The 20,228-nt window shown below is 44.5% G+C and overlaps 5 protein-coding genes across 7 annotated transcripts in view; 3 read left to right on the forward strand and 2 right to left on the reverse strand.

Moving 5' to 3' along the window:
* The window catches only part of LOC120901616 (synaptotagmin-5), a 29,628-nt gene extending 23,378 nt beyond the window's left edge, over positions 1-6,250 (forward strand). For all 3 annotated transcript variants that reach the window (XM_040309692.1, XM_040309694.1, XM_040309693.1), the window contains exons 2-6: positions 945-1,185; positions 1,280-1,461; positions 1,596-1,963; positions 2,073-2,193; positions 4,733-6,250. In XM_040309692.1, the coding sequence (XP_040165626.1) occupies positions 977-1,185; positions 1,280-1,461; positions 1,596-1,963; positions 2,073-2,193; positions 4,733-5,397 (1,545 nt within the window). In that variant the 5' untranslated portion in view covers positions 945-976 and the 3' untranslated portion in view covers positions 5,398-6,250. The remainder of the gene's footprint in view (positions 1-944; positions 1,186-1,279; positions 1,462-1,595; positions 1,964-2,072; positions 2,194-4,732) is intronic.
* A 671-nt stretch (positions 6,251-6,921) lies between these two features.
* On the reverse strand, positions 6,922-9,082 carry LOC120901615 (cryptochrome-1). Its single transcript, XM_040309691.1, has 2 exons — positions 8,720-9,082; positions 6,922-8,644 (listed from the first exon to the last, which is right to left on the reverse strand). The coding sequence occupies exons 1-2, from the start codon at positions 8,956-8,958 to the stop codon at positions 7,213-7,215; spliced, it is 1,671 nt and encodes a 556-aa protein (XP_040165625.1). The 5' UTR covers positions 8,959-9,082; the 3' UTR covers positions 6,922-7,212.
* A 63-nt stretch (positions 9,083-9,145) lies between these two features.
* Positions 9,146-10,534, forward strand: LOC120901617 (serine/threonine-protein phosphatase 2A activator). Its single transcript, XM_040309695.1, has 3 exons — positions 9,146-9,277; positions 9,350-9,858; positions 9,931-10,534. The coding sequence occupies exons 1-3, from the start codon at positions 9,265-9,267 to the stop codon at positions 10,459-10,461; spliced, it is 1,053 nt and encodes a 350-aa protein (XP_040165629.1). The 5' UTR covers positions 9,146-9,264; the 3' UTR covers positions 10,462-10,534.
* A 315-nt stretch (positions 10,535-10,849) lies between these two features.
* LOC120900240 (probable NADH dehydrogenase [ubiquinone] 1 alpha subcomplex subunit 12) lies at positions 10,850-11,780 on the forward strand. The gene is made up of 4 exons (XM_040306984.1): positions 10,850-11,041; positions 11,173-11,350; positions 11,424-11,508; positions 11,577-11,780. The coding sequence occupies exons 1-4, from the start codon at positions 10,947-10,949 to the stop codon at positions 11,648-11,650; spliced, it is 432 nt and encodes a 143-aa protein (XP_040162918.1). The 5' UTR covers positions 10,850-10,946; the 3' UTR covers positions 11,651-11,780.
* Positions 11,781-13,672: 1,892 nt separating this feature from the next.
* On the reverse strand, positions 13,673-18,204 carry LOC120900238 (CD109 antigen-like). The gene is made up of 8 exons (XM_040306981.1): positions 18,089-18,204; positions 16,574-18,005; positions 16,361-16,513; positions 16,170-16,300; positions 15,814-16,109; positions 14,152-15,749; positions 13,927-14,080; positions 13,673-13,847 (listed from the first exon to the last, which is right to left on the reverse strand). The coding sequence occupies exons 1-8, from the start codon at positions 18,157-18,159 to the stop codon at positions 13,810-13,812; spliced, it is 3,873 nt and encodes a 1,290-aa protein (XP_040162915.1). The 5' UTR covers positions 18,160-18,204; the 3' UTR covers positions 13,673-13,809.
* Positions 18,205-20,228: the final 2,024 nt, after the last annotated feature.

A 20,228-nucleotide genomic window follows, 5' to 3' on the forward strand; every position in this document is an offset into this window, starting at 1 on the left:
CCAGCCTATCCAAGAGTCAAATTAAACATGCCAATGCCAATTAGAAAGCATGCACATCTTATACTGCCACTGTTTCTTGGAGTAATTTTTATTCTTTTCCAACTCCAACAAACATGTTTTTGACAGCCATTTTGTAAATCCATTTAGCAGTTTATCGTTTCATTTAACCATTTAGTGTTACTGATCCTGTTTATGTTCAATGTTTTCAATTTTTACTGTGGCATTGGACTCAATTACGAATGCTGGTTTTGTTCCTATTTCAGTTTTTTTGTTCTATTGTTAAGCTCGCTTGAATTGAATTGATCATAAAAATATAAATAGAAATATAATTTTAATTTTAATAAATCAGTAACTAATATTGAAAGTGTTGGAAAACTTCTAGTACATAGCTCTTATAGTTAACCAGTGAAGGAACTGTATATTTATTTAAGCTATCTTAAAACGTTCACCTTATTTAATGTGCAAAACTAGCGCCGAGCATCAATGAGCAGGAAAAATACGGTCAATATTCACCCTGAAACTCTTTTCAAAACTAATACAGCATCGGTTGTTGCGAACTTTGTGCTTGAACGGAACGAAGAATATAAAAACATGTTTCGGTATACTGAACAAGGCACTAACAGAAATGAAACAAACTTTACTCACAACAACCGTTGCAAAAAGCTCTCGACAAACAGGTATTATCATCCGCTGGGTCTCACATTCCAACGCACAACAGAATGATGAAACACAGCACTGTTTGCTGGCACGGAAAGTTTATCAAATTCCCAACCACTCCTGTTGTCCCCATTATCGCCAGCAGTAATAATTTGAACTTTCCTTTTAAAAAAAAGCAAATGAAAAGATAATAATGCGGCAGCATTTTCCTAGAATCACCCCCTTGCCAGACCAATTCCATTCAATTACCTTTATTTTGGTTGTCTACTTTCATGCTCCTCCGATAGGTAAATAAACAAGGCGCCCAACTCTCCGCACAATGAAGTCACCACCAATCGCCAGCTGGTTCAGCCAGTCGGATGGCGTAAATCCCACCCAGATAGCCATCTACGGTTCGGTATCGTTCCTGGTCGTGTCCCTGCTCGGGTTGCTAATTTACATCACCTGCTCGAAGCGGTACCGGCTCAACTGGTACGAAAAGAATCTGCTCGAGTCGGCCAAAGAGCGTGAGGCGGCCCAGCGCGGCAGGTAAGTCGACCAAAGCTCGACCTACTAGTCACCAAAACCACCTGTTTGATGGTGTTTGTTTGCCCGTCTGTATCGATCTGCTCCCGTCGCGTAGCCACGAGGGACACATAACCTGCCCAATTGCGTACAACGTGGATGCGGTCGCCGGGACGTCACGCTACCTAAACCGAGCCCACGGCAGTCCACAGGCGCGTGCGGACCATCCCCCGTTCTGGGCGTCGCAGGGGCTTTACCGGAAGAGTGACAGCCGGGGCCAGTTGATTGACACATCGGATGGTAAGTGAAGTGGGGGAGATGAAAAGGAGCGTGCTTCTTTTACTCCGGTCGTCGTCGCTGTCGACCACTCACATTGCCACTGACGTGCATGCTCGTCGCGTTGTTTTCGGTTTTGTTTTTTTTTTTTTTTGCAGAGGAAACGACCGGCGAGGACAGCGGAGATTCGGCGTGCAGCAGTAGTAGGTCAGTTATAGCGGCACCCAGCGGTGCGGTCGCCATTGCCAGCACCGGGAAGCATGTGGTGCTCGTTACGTCAAGCCCGGCCAAACCGACCACCTCGATGGTGGCTACGGTGGCCGGCGGAAGCCGCAGCAGTGCGACAGGAGCAGCAGCAAGCAAGGTTGACACGAGCCCAGGCACCAAGATCGATATGCTAGACTCGGCCAGTACGTGCAGTACGGTGAGCCGGGACGAGCTGGGCGGTGAGGATGCACGCGGTGCGATCCATCTGACACTGAGCTACGATCCGGCGGCGGGCATCCTGAACGTGAAGCTGGTCGAGGTAATGGCGGGTGAGCTTTCATAACGACACGTCAAATAAGTAACCCTTTCTTGCCTTCTCTCTCTCTCTCTCTCTCTCTCTCTCTCTCTCTCTCTGTCTCTCCCCCTAGGCACAGGACCTGCAGCCGCAGGACTTCAGTGGGACGGCGGATCCGTACGCCAAGATAAGGCTACTGCCCGACCGGAACAATATGTGGCAGACGAGAATTCACAAGAAAACGCTCAACCCTGGTAAGTAGCAGGACCACAGTTGAACCAAGGGGGAGAGGTGTGGGTTCTGGTTGTACGAGGATTCACAATCAGTTGACATAATGGACGGCTCGGAACCGATTGTGGAGCAATGATGTAATGGGATTATGTATGCAGTATTCGAACGAAGTCTAAAACCCCGTCCATCAGATGAAGCCGTTCCGTGAAGGGAGGACAGTCGAAAGAGCGTCCTTACTTTACAATGTAACAGTTTCCTTGAAATGTTTGCACAGATCCATTGTTATATGGGTTAAGTAGTTCGTTGTAAATGAAATACTAAGCATTCATACATTTTTCCTCTCAGTAATTTTATTCCCATAGAATACATGTCGCTGCGTAGGGAAGTGGTCCGATGAACGAATGCTTTACAAAATAAACCTTTAAAATAATATGGAATATAAAATAGAAGAAACGAATCCCAAAACGAGCAAAACATGGTTTGAATTACAGTAGAAAACCGTTTTAGGGCATCTTTTATTCAATAACGATAGCCAAAAGTCCTTTACATTTGGTGGAATTATTTTAAACTACGTTCTCAGTGGTAACCTCAGTGGTCGTTCAGAACGATTGCTTTAATTAATTTTGTTTTAATCATTTTGGATAGACTTCTACAGACTGGTGGGCAAACTTCTGAAGAAAAGGATCAGAACAGGGACAATTGACATTAATACAATAAAATTTAGGATGATGACAATATTGTAAAAATAGAATACGCCTGATTATCTTGAAATAACGGCTCACGAGATCATGCCAGCCTTATTGTTGAAAACGTGCTCCTTTCTTACATACAGTAATATGTAAGGCAATTCTAGAAATTTGATATCCGTTGGCATTAAACCTTACCGATTATTTCTTCTACCTTATGTTTAAGCTTACTTACTTACTTATCCGGCGCTACAACCGCTTTGCGGTCTTGACCTGCCTCAGGAGTGTCCGAAACCGCTCACGATCTCGCCCCTTCGTCTGCCAGTCCGTTATCTCGGCCTTAATTGCGGGCGCCTCCACGCCATCTTGCCACCTCAGTTAGGGCCTAACACGACTCCTCTGTCCTTGTGGATGGCCTAAAAAGACTTTACGGGCTGGGTTCTCTGTTTCCATGCGTTTAACATGGCCAGCCCACCGGAGCCTGGCGAGCTTTATACGCTGTACAACAGTGAGGGCGCCGTACATCGTATGGACATCCTTGGACATCGTATAGCTCGTATAGCTCGTCGCTATAACAACTCCTCCTTTGTCCTTCGACACATATGGGTCCAACAATCCTTCTTAGCATCTTCCTCGCGAAAGCGGGCAAGAGGGTTTCGTCAGATTTGGACAGTGTCCATGTCTCAAAGGCGTACGTGAGTACCGGTACTATATAAGTGCTATATAGTCCCAGCTTGGTCCGTCGCGATAGGTTTTTTGAAGTGAACTGATTTTTCAGGTTGTAGAATGAGTTTACAGCCAGTATCCTTGCGCGCAACTCAACTACCATGCTTATGTATTCTGCCATCTTCTCCAAGATCTGCCGCGTGGCGAAGGTGGTGAAGATCTGCCGCATGGAAATAAGTTTATCTTCCCGATACTAATAATGACAACATTGTTCGTATATTTCCATTTTAATCAGCTCATTTGCGGTTCTGGTACCCATTATTTCAATTTTCATAAAAATAATATAAAAATGAGCCATAACGAGTGAGTCACTAGAAAGTATTGAACTTGTTATGAGGGGTTCTGCTGTGATTTCCTAAGTTCATGGAGCTTTTTGTTCGGTTTGTTAAAATGGAAATTATCTTTTTTTGATTTTGAAAACTATTAAAATAAATGCACAAGAAATATACAATTATTCACAATCGTCTTGCATTGTACGCGTCTTCAAATTTGATGACCTTAATGACATTGATGTAATGTACATTGTACCTAGACAGTTGCCTTCCATGGTTTACAAATCAGGCATAGCTCCAAAAATGTGATATTGTCTTCCAGTGTTATCTTCTTTTGCAAAACTGACCATGATTATTTAATGCCTTGGACATAGCCGATCTCACAACAGGCCATAACAATGTCCATCAAATCCAGATACTTTTTCATGACTTGATGGGTTGCACCAGTTTTCCAGGTCATGGTCATAAGATGAACTCTTGAACTTTTCCATCCAGACCTCAGACTGACCAACAAACAAGCACAAGCGCCTTCATTTTATGCGCTGACCTTTCTTTTAATAAGGAGGGATATTGTAAATGTCTTTCTCAGCGAACTGGAAGCATCTCAAGGCGTTCCGCTCATGATGAAGATAAAGCAAACATAATTCAATAAGCTTAAGAGACATTTTTCCATTTTCAATTGGTAATTTTCTCTTGTTTTAGGGTATATTAAAGAGATAGTAAATGCAATTTGTAAAGAACAATTATTAAAATGAATATTATTTTGTATATATTTCAACCATTTTTACATTAATGTTGTACCGCTCCTTCAACGAAGCTCTGAAAATAATGATACTTAAACAATAACGTTCAATTTCTCTTCTATCTCCCATTTCCAGTGTTTGACGAGGACTTTGTGTTTGAGGTACGCTCCGCCACGATCGGCCGGCGAACGCTCGAGATACTCCTGTTCGACTTTGACGCGTACTCGCGCCACGTGTGCATCGGTGGCGTACAGTTCCCGCTCGCCCAGGTGTGCCTGGCCGAGCGGATAGACATCTGGCGCCCGCTGCTACCGTACACCGAGCAGGACAACAAGCAGGATCTAGGCGATTTGATGGTTTCACTCTCCTACCAACCCGCAGCCGAGAAGCTTACGGTTGTCATCATAAAGGCGCGCAACCTGCGCGTCATCGACGGTACGCGCAACTCGTCCGATCCGTACGTGAAGGTGTGCCTGTACAATGCGGACGGCAGGCGGCTGAAGAAGCGCAAAACAACGGTAGCCCGCAATACGACCGCACCGGTGTACAACGAGGCCCTCACGTTCGACATCAGCCGCGAGACGTTGCGCGACTGTTCGATCGAGTTCCAGGTGCTGCACGACAGTTTGCTCGGCAAGAACGAAACCCTAGGCCGGGCGACGGTTGGCAGCGGGCCCGAGTTTCGGCAGGAAAATCGCAAGTTCTTCGACGAGCTGTTCCGTACGCGGGCCGCCACCGCCCAGTGGATATCGTTGTGCGAGCTAAAGCTCAAGTCGGACACGCCGTCGAAGAAGAAGTGAACGCGAGCTCAATGGATTTCAAACCACACGCTGGCATGGTGCACCATAGCTGGATGCCTGGCCTCTGTTGATTTTGCTGTATCATGTCCTGTTGTGTTTAAGGATAACAATCTCACAAAAACTGTTAATTGTTTTACACTACCGAAGCGTAATAATCGTAAAGCTTGTTTTGGGGCATTCAAAACTGCAACTCACATGGGTGGGACAGAACACGCATCAGGGGTTCTCTTTGATTTAACACCATTTAGCACAGAAGGTTTTTAATTTCCGCAACGAAAAGTCTGCGTATGCTGCATGAAGGCATTCAAAATGGGCTTCATGAAAAAAAGGAAATGGGATTTTATGGCATAATTTTATCCGCACTAACTGACACGTGGCACACATTTTATGGCCACCTACTTCCCAACATCACCCACTTCCTGGACGCACTTATTCCGGAGCGCCATAAATCACGTTGGTTCCTCATGACGCTCCCCATACAGCGCACACACAGCACGTTAAATATTTACATATTATATATATATATAGATATAAATATACATGTATACAATACAAACAAAAAGCATATATCAGCCTGAAAGAAAGAAAGCTGGACACCCAAGTGCAGTAAATGTTTTAAAATGCTCGGGAAGGACTATCAATGAACAATGAGGAAGAAGTAAAACACGATGGGACATTGTATTCGGATAGTATCAGAACAGATCATTTGAAGAAAGAACACACAAAACATATGGCAGGAACCATATATTAAAAGAAAATGAAACGTATTTATACAACCACACAAAAGAGAGAGAGGAAAATGTATTTAGTAGATGTGAAAACAACATTCCAAAATAAAATATTATGTACTCTAGTTTCTTGTCTTTTGAATTGAGTATATCGACACTGCCTTTGGCCGGTTGCGTAGTACATTGTGCAGATCGTCGGACTTAACAACATGCCCAGTTAAGGGTTCTGGTCCTTATGGTCTTTTCTGATGTGGATAATATACAGGGTTTACCAAGTCAATCCAGCCATAGTAAAAGCGTCATTGGTCGCCTTAAATGCTCATTCAGGTGACATAAACCCTCAATTGGGCACTTTCATTTCTATTCGAGCCTTGTGAAGAATGGTCCAAACTTTTTGGTCGCATACTTCTTGATCGCATACTTCTTGGTCGCAAAGTTCTTGGTCGCAAACTTCTTGGCCGCACACTTCTTGATCGCAAACTTCTTGGTCGTAAAAATCATGGTCACATAATTCTTGATCGCCCAAATCATGGTCGCTAATACGATGGGGCCATCATGGGGTCAAAATGATGGGCGGCTCGGGTCAAGCTAGATTCAATACCCGATCCAAACTCGCTGCACCAACGGGTCGGAGTCGCTTATGCTTTCTTGCACCTACCGGAGTCATTGCACCTACTGATCCTACTTGTACCTTTTGTCGCTTACGGTTGGCTCCTAGAACAATTCTAGTTCTAGTTCTAGTGTTTTTTCTTGTGTTAGGTTAAGGCATAGTGGCAAGAAGAGTTATACGTTGAAGCAAATTTAAACGATTCACCGAATCGTTTATTTATTGGAAATAAAATAAATATCGCCACAGACTGTATACATTCGATTTAAATCGTTTGCTGTAGATTTGAAGCGCATAACTTACTCTAGCTTCATCATGCTTTTTAATAGGTAAAACTGGATTATTTTATCGTTCATAGCTTGTTACTGTGAAAAAGACATACGTGGCATTTTATATGGTACGATTTTTAACACTAATACATTTTACCTGAGAGAAAGAGTTAAGTATTCGAGTATTTCTGGCAGTGTGCGTGTGCTTGTTTTACTTCTTTTTCAAGAACTTTTCAATAGTTGCTTCAATTTTACGCTTCTTCGGTGCCGCTTTACCCTTTGCGGTTGATCCAGTGGACGATGGTCGCTTTTTGCCGGGCGTCCCACCCGATCCCGAGCTCACACTATCGTCTTCCTCCGTTCCGCCATCCTTCTGTGCCTTGTTCCTCTTGTAAGCGGCCGACATGCGCTGAATGTTCACCTTGGAAATGTCCTCGTGCACCACTATCCGGTTCGGATAATCCTTCCCAATGATGCAGCCGAGCTTCTTCTGCGTCTCGAGATTCGCTTTCCACGGCTCGTAGATGATACCGGCCGGAAAGCGGGCCAGCTCGGGCACGTACTTCTTGATAAACTTTCCCTCCGGGTCGGTCTTTTTGCCGAACGCCACCGGGCTGTACACGCGGAAATACTGATGAAAGAAAGCGGACGCCGACAGCCACATCCAGTTGCCCGCGTTCAGCGCCCAGTCGGCATCGAGCAGCAGCTCTTCGAACACCCGCTGTCCCTCTTCCCACGATATCCAGAGGTCACCGCGCGTAAGGAAGCAGGCGACCGCATGCCGGGCCAGATGATGGATCCATCCTTCCTGGCGCAGCTGGCGCATGATGGCATCGATGAACGGGTAGCCCGTTCGGCCATGCGTCCACGCTTCCAGGTAGTCCTTGTTAGTGTCCCAATCGATCTGGGTGCAGATGCCGTTGCCCACCATCTTGTCGTAGTTGGGTGTCGCCGCCGCGACGCAGTAATAAAACTCTCTCCACATTACCTGCCCGATCAGCGAGACGGGCGGTTGGGAGTGTTTCTGACCCTTGATGGTTTCCGCTATACGGCTGTAGAACAGGCGCACGCTCAGACAGCCGAACTTCAGGTACGGGCTCAGAACCGTGGTCGATGGTTCGAGGGAGTTGGGTGATGTGTTCGGTTTCTCGAATTTGCACACCCATGCCTTCCGGCTGAGGATCTCATTCATCCGGCGCAAGGCTTCCGATTCACCGCCGGGGAATTTGCAATGACCCATCGACGCTTCCTCGACGTCCAGCTCTTCCATCGTTGGTGGATCGTAACAGGAAGGGTTTTTGCGTTCTTCCTTGTCCGCTTCGGGGGACGTTTCTTTCGCTGGCAGTTTCTGAGGCACTGGCAGTGGTTGGGGTATTTTGAAAGCCGAAGCAAGTGTTGCGTACCGCTGGTAGGTAAGCGGTGGTTTGCCGCCATTCTTCTTCACAATTCCTTCCGGATCAAAAATGGTGTGAGACTTTTCAATGTGAACCTCCACCCGGTGCTTCCGTGCCTGCTCTTCGACGGTGCTGTCCCGCTTGACGGCGTACGGCTCAATGTCATGTTCGTACGTAAGCAGCGAAACGTTCCAGTCGGCGAACAGTTTGGGAAACACTTCCACCGGATTGCCCCGCACAACGTAGAGTCTGAAAGAATGTAATAGGGGTGGTGTAAGCAAGATAACCAAGAAAGGAGAAGATACACAAACGGCAACTACCAACCGGGAGTTGATGGAGCGTAAATTTTCATCCAAATTAGCCAACGTCTGCTGCAGAAAGCGCCATCGATTTGGTCCCACACGCAACCATTTGCGTATGCCCGGATCGAGCACGAATATCGGTCGCAAACAGTATTTGGCGGGATTCGCGCGCACCTTGTCTACGGCCACCGTGAGGGCCGGATTGTCGTGGATTCGTAGCCCTTTCCGGAACCAGTGCACGATGGTTTCACGTTTAGCCATTGCCGGGGGAAAGCAAGCCGCGGTGATTGTTGCTTGTGGCGGAATTTAAAACGGTTTCAAAATAATATGACGAAATACACAAAACCACATGTCAACAGTGCGAGCAGCAAAACAGCGTGGAGCACGTTCACAGCGTACGGCGAACGGTTTCGGTTGTCAAAAAGCAGCTTGTACTTTGCGTGCGTGCTCCACCCGTCGCAATTTGACAAGCTCGAACGAAAAGCAAAACAAAAACATAAATCTTCCACTCCGAGCGCCATCGAAACGCGTAGTTTTGCAGAAAGTTTACGATAAAAGCAACTAAAAATGGCAGAAAGCGGTAAGAATACATTATATATTCAATAAAAGATGGAATTCTTACCCTTTATCAACCGAATGGTCTCGCCCGCAGGTGCGGATGGAGAGCCGAAGCGGGAGTTTGTGGTGCCGGAAAAGCTGATCAAATCACCGATGGATATGGAGCTGTGGCAAATGTCGGAATGTTATTACGATCTGATCGGCTTCATTAGCAGCATGTCGGTAGCGTTGCAGGGTACGCGCAACAGTCAGGAGGTGGCGATTCCACCCGTCGTGGAGAAGCTAATGCAAGCGCTGGACCGGCTGGAGCAGCTGGCAATCGAAACGCCACCGATCGATCAGCCGGCCCGGTTCGGTAATGTTGCGTTCAAAAGTTGGTTCCAAAAGATGCAATCGGAAAGCATGCAGCTTGTTAGCGATGCACTGCCGGACACGCTGAAGGATGCGGCGAAGGAGCTGTGCGTGTACTTTGTCGATTGTTTCGGGAATCCGACGCGCATTGATTACGGCACGGGGCATGAGTTGGCGTTCGTTATGTTTCTGATGTGCTTGTTCAAGACCGGGGCTGTTGAGCGGAAAGATGAGGTTGCTGTCGGGTTGAAGGTAAGGTGCTGTAGCATCTTAAAATGACGAGAAAATAATACTATACCATCTATTTACATTGTTTGCTCGCAGCTGTTCCAGAAGTACATCATCCTGGCAAGAAAGCTGCAGGTAACGTACCGAATGGAACCGGCCGGCAGCCACGGTGTGTGGAGTTTGGACGACTTTCAGTTCGTGCCGTTTATCTGGGGCAGTGCGCAGCTGGCCGTAAACAGTCCGATCGAACCGGCCCAGTTTGTGGAGGAGAAATGGATTACCAAGTACAAGAAGGAGCTGATGTTCGTCGGGTGCATCGATTACATACAGCAGGTGAAGACGGGCCACTTTGCCGAACACTCGAATCAGCTGTGGAGCATCAGTGCCGTACCGCAGTGGTCAAAGATCTGTACCGGGCTGATTAAGATGTACCAGAAGGAGGTGCTGTCGAAGTTTCCCGTCATTCAGCACGTTTACTTCGGGTCTATACTTACACTGAAAACGGTCAAGCCGGGCACAATGTTGCCTAGTCCGCGGCTGGGAATGCTTCCGCGACAGCAGCAGCAGCGTCCGGCCCCGCCTGCAGTACCACCGCCACCCGCGTTTCCCGGTGGTGATGGAATGTGATAAAACTGTGTATTACACGCGCTATTAGTTTGTGATTGTTCAAAGAATAAAATATTGGAAATTTATAAACGCATGATTATTTTAAATTTTATGTTCATAAATTTATACGAAATGGAAAGTCGTTTTTCAAAATTGCAAAATTATTGCAAATGAAATTCAAAAGTAGAAAACACCCTTAAACAGCTTTTGAAATTTCGCGGCCTCGCGATCAGTGTGGCCAGATTATTTAGGCGGTTTTCGGTAGGCGAATCAAAATTTTATTGGTAGAATAAATGAAAAATCGGTATTTTTAGGGCGGTCATTTGTGGATCGGTAGGCATATAAAAAATCGGTTGGAATACAGATAAATCGGTATTTCTGGTCACTCTGCTCGTGATGTCATTTTGACAGTTTGTCATCAAAATATCGGCCTGGTGCGAAGAATCTAGCAAAAACATTTGGTGCACTTTTCGTCCGCAGAGTTTCTGCCTATTCTTCGGCACAAAATGGCCCGTTTCGTAGGTTTGGATAAACTCGGCAAGCTGTTCAACTACATCCGCGACAATGGAGGAATTCGTGCCAGTTTGTACAAGCTGTACAGGTGTGTTAAAGGACCGCAAAACAACTTATGTAATAGCGGCGGCTGCCAGCGATGCTTTGGCGAGCCTGCCGGAGGTTCGGCCGGACTACGTATCAAAACAAACCATCTTTTCTGCTTGTGTGATCCTCTAGAATGGACGAGATGAAGGCTGGCCGTTTGGTGGGCGAGGACAAGTACGGCAACAAGTACTACGAAGATCCGTCCCAGTTCTATGGCCGCAATCGCTGGGTCGAGTATGCGCCGCACTGGAACCTGGAGTACGACGGTTCCCAAATCCCGGCCGAGTGGTTCGGATGGATGCACTACAAGGTAAGCCGGGTGTTTGAATTTGGATGAAGATTCGTACAAACTAACTAAATAATGCTTTTCTGTGTCGCTTCAGACTGATCTGCCGCCGAATCGCGATGGTAATCGCCCGCATTACGCGTGGATGTTGGATCATAGTGACAATAAGTCCGGAACCAAATGTAAGCAATGGAACAGGCCTTGCCCATTGATGCCGGATAAACGAAGTATTGCTTTTCCTCTCTTTTAGTTTCTTACATGCCGTACTCAACGACCCGCCCGAAGGTTGAAGGATGGGATCCGAAAAAGTCGCTCCCGAAGTGAAGTGTTGTGGTTGGCGTGTGTGTACCGTTCGATACAATATATAACAGCTTGTAGAAGATTGTAAATAAGTGGCTACTGAAGCAGCTACGCGATGGTTAATACAACAGTCCGAAATTAATTTCGACGTGAAGTGTTACTGCGTGAGTTTGCTTTTTGTTATTTTCTAATCGTGTTTCGTGATTTTCCTTTCTAAATGGTGATGGAAATGTTGAGAATCGTTCAAAAATTGTGTTATGTCTAGAGGATTTCCTTTTAACATATAACTTCCAAATATGATGTGCTTTGCTGCATATTGGCATGGATATGGGTAAATGTTGGTAAAATATGCGTGTACAACAGAATTTCCATTTTTTCGCAATTTACTAATCTGAAGATAATCAAAATTTAACTGATCTTATTACAGGACCCTGAGAAAATAACAGGTAATTTTGAGTACATAATTCAATCTACTGATTCGATTGAGCAATAACTGCAATATTTGGCCTATCAGTCTGCCTAGAAAAAAAAATCATATTATAAAATCTGTTCTGCTATGGACAGAATGGAGCGCTCGTAATCGGAATTACCCGGATTCCAATCCTGGAGTTGATTTCAGAATCGTATTAGATTCGGGTACAAAATTTGCGTTTAGCGCGCATTTTGCGCGTTTTTGCCTTCTTGGAAAAAAAATCTTTTCTTTTCTATTTGCGGAACAACAAAACCTTCTTAGACAGAAACGAAAATATATTGTTCTAGAAACAATGTATTTGAAAAATATTAACATTAACAAAACACTAAATCAATCGACGACTTTTTCACAACATTGTTCATATATGTCGATTTTAGTTGCGCAATTGCGGTCCTGGAGTCAATTATTTCATTTTTCACGAGTGAATTACTGGAACGGATTAATCATAATTTTGTTCTATATCTGAAAGAATCGGGGTAACTCGGACTGTGGAAAAAAGTCGTTGATCTGATCGCGATAAAGGAACAACGCATTTAACTCACAGGAAAAAAAAAACTGGTATCAGCGTTCTTCCATTCGGTCCACCACATATGCCCCTCGGTCATCATACGGTTTCATTCTAACTCTGCTTTCATGTTTACATAAAACTGAGTATGTTTTTTCATTCACAATACTATCAATATTCAAAAAGTTCTCTAAGCTGCTTTCATATTGGCGCGGACTTGCAAATCTGGCGCGAATCTCAATTGGCTTGAAGCGGATTTCGCGGTTTTTAAATAGAGACTTCTGTAACATCTCTAGATGCGGGATTAGTTTCCATTTCTAGAATTATCGATAGCGATAGAATTCCGAAATAGGCATGCTTTCCAGTTCCAGCTGCTAGGTCGTCGATACAAGCATAACTGCAAAGGATCCAAACGTACTTGCAAACGATCCATTCTCGTCCAAGAGCAATCGGTCACAGCTTCTGACTTAACATAATGACTCAAACTTGAATAAAAAAACGAATCTGGGTCATTTTTTTGCATAAAAGTGTGTACATCACCGTCGAAATTGATATCTTAATTTTCCCCATCATTAAAGAGACTGGTAACGGAAACTAACAATGGTCGAAGCTAGGCTAATGGTCGTAGCAGCCTGCAACGAGATTTTTTTTTATGAAGAATTTGTGAATATGATTTGATAATCATGGTGACATTTTTTTATGTACACAAATATTATCCATTGATGATATTTTGCCATCAGTAAATAGAACTGCTTCGAATCTTTCCCAAAGCGTCAACTTACGATTCCCAAAGCGTCAACGTTAACAAAGCGATTCGTACCTTAGGAATAATCCCACAAGGAACGTGATCGTTATTGACAATTGTAATACTTTCGGAATATAAATAATACTTTCAAAATCTAAAATCCTCATTTGCACTGGGACATGGGTTATGCATTTGCCCGAGGAAAATAAACGCAAGGATGCTACGTTCCTACTATAGAAAGGATATAACTATAGTAAGGACTACAACAAGCCGAAACCAGGAGAAAATATAACGATTTCTTTCGAAGTAGTGGAAATGTTTTTATTTAGAATAAGACTAATAGAGTGTAGTTTATTTTCATCCCAATATTTTCTCGATTTTGGATCATCTTTTAAACAGAAAAAACTCTCCAAAGTTTTTCATTTCGTTCCAAATGTTTGTTTTGCGTTGGGGTCACTCCATCAGGTCTTTGTGTCCAATTGCTTGAAGGCAACGTTCGCTGCAATAATAGCAATGGCAGATAAGATTAATGTTAAAGATCTGCTCATCGGAAGTAGTGGAATCAACGAGAAACTTACACTCATCGGTTATATCAAACACCTTGATCGTGCCGGGCAGTTGCCGAGTTTCGATATTCTGTCTGAAACCGCTCACGTTGAAGCATGTCTGCTGGACGCCAATCTCTTCAAAGGTTATCGAGAGTTGCGTTTCGTCATTTCTTAAAACGGTGGCCTAGTAAGGGAGATGTAATAATCGTGTATTATTGCTTTGTCTCATCTATTCCTCATCAAACAAACACTTACAACCACACCATCGAGCTGATTCAGCTCATCCACACTGTCGTCCAGCGCAATGTACCCGGTCGGGAATGCGATCTCGCACGTTACCATACGCGTCTTCTCGTAGAACCCTTTCGGCAGGAAGCGGAGACACACGCGCCAATCGGTATAGTCCTCGTTTGAGGTGCCATATCGCAGCACGTCAATGTCGAACTTTTTCCCTTGCAGCGTAACACTCTCCATGTAGCTGTAGTGTATGCGTAACGCTCCCGAAATCGTCCCTTCAATAGTGAAGCTTACCGTGCGTGTGCTTGAAGGTAGAAGCCAAACCTGACTTCCACCATCACGGTGTGTCAGTTCGTGTCGTGCTATCACACCGGTCCTGTCTTTTGCCGTCACCTTCGCAATGTAACGCTTTTCGAGAAAGGTTGTACGCTTGGCATAATCGATCAGTGCCCGCAGAGCGATGTGCGAATTGGGTGTAATGGAAGCATTCACCACCCGTCGGTACGGTTGCTCCTTCATCCAGTTCACTATCGGGCCGGCATCATATAGGAACTTTTTGGAAGTCATTAGCATCAGAGCGTATGCCGTCGCTTCTAGGTCCGGCGTAGAACTGGGCTTGTTAAACCACACCTTCGAACCGGAAGCACTTTGTTGCCTTGCTTGCAAAATTCCGATCAAAATGTGAGACGCTTGCCGGTTGATCATGGTGCGATCTTCTGTTCCCGTGGGACGTTCGAGGGAAAGTTGAAGCACGTGTCCCACCAGCGCAAGATGGTACGAGCTTTGTAGCGTGGAGGTGCTTGAGAGCAGATAATTTCTTGCACTGTCAATTGCTGACACGTGGCGCATTATGTCATTTTTCATGTGCAAGAGCAACAACAGCACGTGTGCCGTTTTGTCTACTCGTTCCAGCTCGCTCTGTTCACCATCATCCGTGCAAAAATGTCCATCAGGCGCTTGTTTGCTCTTGATCCACTGGAGCGTTTTTAAAATGGTTTCTGCAAGAGATGCACTGGCGAGACGATCATTGGCGAAGGTTAGAGCTTGTAAGGCTATAACCGTGTCCCAGCAAGCCGACGAAGGCGTATGATGATCAGGTATCGTGAACGATCCATCGACATTCTTGTAGGCCATGATCTTGGTGATCGATTCGTTCGTCTGCCTCTCTGCCAGCGCTTTGCGTTCGTTCCACTGCAATCCGCCCAATGCGAGTACCTCCAGCGTCAGTGCTGCCCTCATCGCCATCGTAAGCGGATCCGTTTGGATGAGCTTGTCCAGCAGCATGCTTGCCGTCAGGGAAGCCATTTCGGTCTGTTGACGATCCAGTGTGAAGGTTATCTTCTCCGTCCCCGGGTCGACTGTGCGTGGAATCGGTAGCTTGATGTCGTCCAGCTGTTGGCTGGAATTGTCCACATTGAACAGCCGCACGATACTATCCGTCCGCCGTACGCTCTCGGGAATGGTGCGGAGTATGGTTTCGGCCCGAGCGAACAAATTGCTTTCGGTATAGGCGTTCGCTTTCAGTGTGATAGAGCCTAGCTTTTTGGGCCGTATAAGGAACTCGGTGCGCTGAACTTCGTTTGGCCGAAGGCGCCCGTACACGGTTTTCTTGGTAGCTGTAGGGAGTTATTGAAGTGGGTATGAACAGCTATTTTTATGAAATGTACTCGATGGCCTTACCATCTATGCGACCCGAGTTGTTGAGGAAATGGAACTCGTTGGCGTAGTTCAACAACTCCACCAGCACAAAGTCCACCTTTTCGTTGCGATTATTAACGATGTAGACATCCACCGTTACTGGTTCCAGCTTCTTTGCCGAGTACGGAATATGAAGGTAGATCTCAATGTCTTGCTGGCGTTGCCATTGGATCGGTTCCGCAATACCGAGTCCTCCGGTGGGACTAAATACAAACGCAGTTACGATCATCTGATTTATATGAGGGGGAGGAACAAACTGAAAAACTGCCTGACTATTACTGTTGAAGGAGTAAACAGAGAATCAATGAATGTTTAAATAGAAAGAAGATCACGAGTACCTTATAGTGCCTTCCTCCCACAGAAGTAAACGATTGATGGACTTTGGATTTTGTTGCTTATCAACTTCTCCTTGCTCCGGTAAAGGAGAAACTATCAAGTCATTGATGGAAAGCGGAAAGATCTCTTCGATCTGAAAGTACAATGTTGTTAATACGTTCCAAAATAGTTTCCAATCATTTCGCAGTCCTACCTTGGGATAGGTCGTTCCATTGAACATAGCCCGAGTGTAGATGTTCTTCAGCTGAGCTGTATCAAGCGATCCTTCGTAAACCGCTATACCGACTCGAGATGCGTCCTCATTGGAGAACACTTTAATGCTTCTCTCATCCACTGATATATGCACCTGCGAAGTGATCGAGTTTGTTAGTGTACAATCTCTTCCCAATATGCCAACTAGTCACACCTTCTCCGATAGCGCTGGTTCCTTGTAGGAGGCTGAAGCTTGCATTAACGTTCCCTCAAACCGTGCAAACACATACACACGCTTCACATCCTGAAGTCGAACGGTCGGGACGAAAAGCTCTTGATAATTCTGCATATTACACTCAATGTAGTGGGGAACGTTTTCCCCATTATGCTTCCGGATGATCGTCAGTACACCGTCCATCGCATATGACGCAACGATCGCTAGCTTAAAAGCATCTCGTTTGCGGTACTGTTTAGGTTGTAGAATGCGCACGTACAGCTGTGGACTGTACGCTGGTTCCAGGGTGATGGAGGCGGACATGTTCCGGTACTCTAGATTAGCTGTGAAAACTTCACCGGAATCATCCGTGGTAAAGGACACCATTTCCGTGTCATCTTCAAGCCCATTCAATGGTGTTCCGTTTGCTCGTAGAATCTTTAGAAACACGGTCGCGTTCTGGCCTGGGGTAAATCCAACCGTTCTTTCCACCACCAGCTTGTACGGCGATGCGTACATGGGAATGGATCGAGCTTGATTATACGTTCGCTGTGTTAATCCATTGGTTGTGGTTACTGTTGCATTGATGTTCAATGTTTTAATTTCCGATGAGCTCACTTTACCCACCACTTCTTGCATGGGAATTTGTACCATCTTACGGCCAGCAATAGGAAACGTGCGTTCCACAACATGATCCTCATCACTATGAACCTTAATCTGTAACGTACCATGAATTGGTTTTCCGAAACTGTACACAGCATCGATCGTAATCGCAATCTCCGTATCCTGTAGCGTGATCAACTCCCCGGTGTCGATCGTGATTTGGTGTACTGGAGCAGAGTACAGTATCACCTGAAACTGCTTGCTCGTCGTCTGCTCACCGATCGTAACGGCCACGGTCCAGTTGCCTAGATCACGATCGTCCACAAACAGATGCTCGCCACTATAAATCTCACCCGGGTAGAGCTGTACATCGCGAGACACTACCGTTTGTTGTGTATCATGTTCCAATACTATCGTCAAGTTGAACGGTCGTTTAGTTCTACCCAATGGTTTGTTGAGACCATCCGTTAGTAGGACACGATATTTCAAAAAATCTCCCGGCGTATGAAAAACGTCGTTCAGCTGAATCAAAACCTTCGGCTGCGCGGTGCGTTCGATTTGTCCGGTAAGGCGCGCTTCTTCCGGCTGTCCGGCTGAGGTAACGATGTCCAATTGAATCGCTTCCTCGCCGGTGGCACTCCATTCCGATGGTATTACGTACAGCTGGACGTGCTTTGGATCGACGGTAGTGGACACTAGCACATCACCTTGCTCCATCCCAATGTTCTCTATTTCGAACGTGCCCGGAGCGTTGTCCATGTTGGCTAGGATGATGCTTACATCTTCGTTTTCTACCCATGAACGGGTGGTGAAGATGGAAATGTAATCCCTGGAAAGGGGTAATTAAATTGAAACTTATCGTATTGAATACGAGCACATTTATTGCTTTATCCGAATAGTGCATATACGCACCCTTCGTCTGCCAGTACTCGTTGTGTCGCAGTGCCCAGAAGCAAGCAATAAATCGCTACGCGGAAACACATTTTGCAAACGCGCTAATGTTTGCTGGTACACCGTGAGATGACGACTGACTCTGACTCTGGTTGGGTTTGGTTCGGAAGCTGATTGTTGTGGTACAGACGGGATTCCCCGGTGTCACGGTAGAGGTTATCAGTGGCTGTATTACCATGAGGGTAGGGTAGCTCTATGGCTATGGCTCTGAAGTGTGTATTAATTTGTGATTATTTTAATTCGCTTTTTGTTGTTTTTTCCCAGCGCATCAGTTGTTTACACTTTTGGTACACTTTCTTGTTTTGTTGTTTTTAATTGTATTGTTGAATGGGTTTAGCTTGTACTCCATTTGATGTAGTTATTTTATTCTTTAAATATTAAACTGTTTGTTGTGTTACATTTAATATTTAACACATTGAATTCATATTTAAATAGGATTGTTATATATTTTTTTTGTATGTTTTGCACTTTGAATGTTTACAATCTGACGCTCAGTTACGAGTTTCCACTATACGAGTTATCGATTACGACCCGTTGATGCAACGAGTTCTAAACCGGATTCTTACAGGGTTTTTCATAATTTTGGAACACTTTCTTGACTATTTTTAAGGGAAGTGAACTCTATGTGATAGGAATTGGACTCTACCGCATCATTTTTGGGCAGCTCCAAAATAAATAAAATAAATAAATAAATTCTAAGTTTCAAGCCTGTCCAAAAACAGTGCAATAGAGTGCACTTCCCGAATCATAAACTTCACTTCAATTAATAAATAATAAAAAAAGTGTCCCAAAATTATGAGAACTGAAAAAAACCTGTATGAGTTCGTTGCACTCTATCGTTCGGAAACGGATATGTACACGCCTTTTTATGAACCTTTAATCCTCTCTCAGTGGTTCAGGTTTTTCCAGGATCTAAAGACAGTTGATGTTGTTTTTATTAGCTGATAGCGATGTTGATTTTAGCATGGTTTTGCTCAATCCGAAACATGGTTTTGCTCAATCCGACAGTAAATGCTTTGAAAATATGTGTGAAATGCTCAGTCTACTGTCTTCAAAGGAGTATATGTTTATTTTATTTTATTATATCTATTTTGTTGCATTTCACTATCAATAGTCGTAGAATAATGTTATTGCTTTTATGATGTTTAAATGTTATATATGAGGTAATAAGCATGAAATAAGATGAAGATTATAATTGAAACTATAAATATGAATGTCAACATTTATATGCCTACGATAGTCGTTGTCCTTCAGAAATCACAGTGACAGTAATCGTCTTAAAAGTAGGTTTTGTTTTGTTCTTCATTATTTGTTTAGAAAAAAAAGATAGAATATAAGAAATTAAAAAAAAAAAACACTAAAAAACTAAAAACATTCTGTTCCATTCATTCCCTCTTCCTTGCACAAATCAGCAATAACAATTCTTACCCCCTCGCATTGCTTGAACCCGATCTGAGTCATCAACTATCCGCCAGGAAACTTAAGATGAAAGACATCGGACCTGTCTAATTTATTGACAGCTCCCATTAGCCTCGCAAACAATAAATCACGCACGGACACCCTCGTCAATTTGGGGCGTCTTGCCTGCTGTTATCAGGCCGGCAGTGAAAACAATCATTAAGCTGTGCGATTCAGCAATCGTACAATCGTTTCCCTTGGGTTGGGAAACGAACGAGAATGAGTTGAATGAGGTCTACATCATGGAAAGCTGGCACACACAGGGCAAACAAAAGTGCTCTCATGTAAGTAACAGTAGAATGGAAACGTTTAATCGTTGTTGGAACGAACCATGGCTTTGACCAACCGACCAAGTGGCTTGGGTGGATTGTAAAATAAATAGCAAATATTTGCCCGTCTTAAGATGTTTGCCAAAGGAATAGAGAAATGGTACGTTTGTAGAATGTACTGTTTCATGTAGATGGTCGTAAGTGGTTCGGTAAATAGAGTGTATTGGTATATGGTTTATTTTGCGCCGGAAAAAACCTGAATGGAAAAAGTTTTTTTTTTATATATCTAATTAACAGTAAGAGTAAAGGTGTTTAACCATTAATAGTGAATTAATTAAGTTCTTATTATATGATCTATCATTCAATACTCCAAA

This window comes from Anopheles arabiensis, chromosome 3 (genome assembly GCF_016920715.1).
Source record: "Anopheles arabiensis isolate DONGOLA chromosome 3, AaraD3, whole genome shotgun sequence".
NCBI classification, from domain to species: domain Eukaryota; kingdom Metazoa; phylum Arthropoda; class Insecta; order Diptera; family Culicidae; genus Anopheles; species Anopheles arabiensis.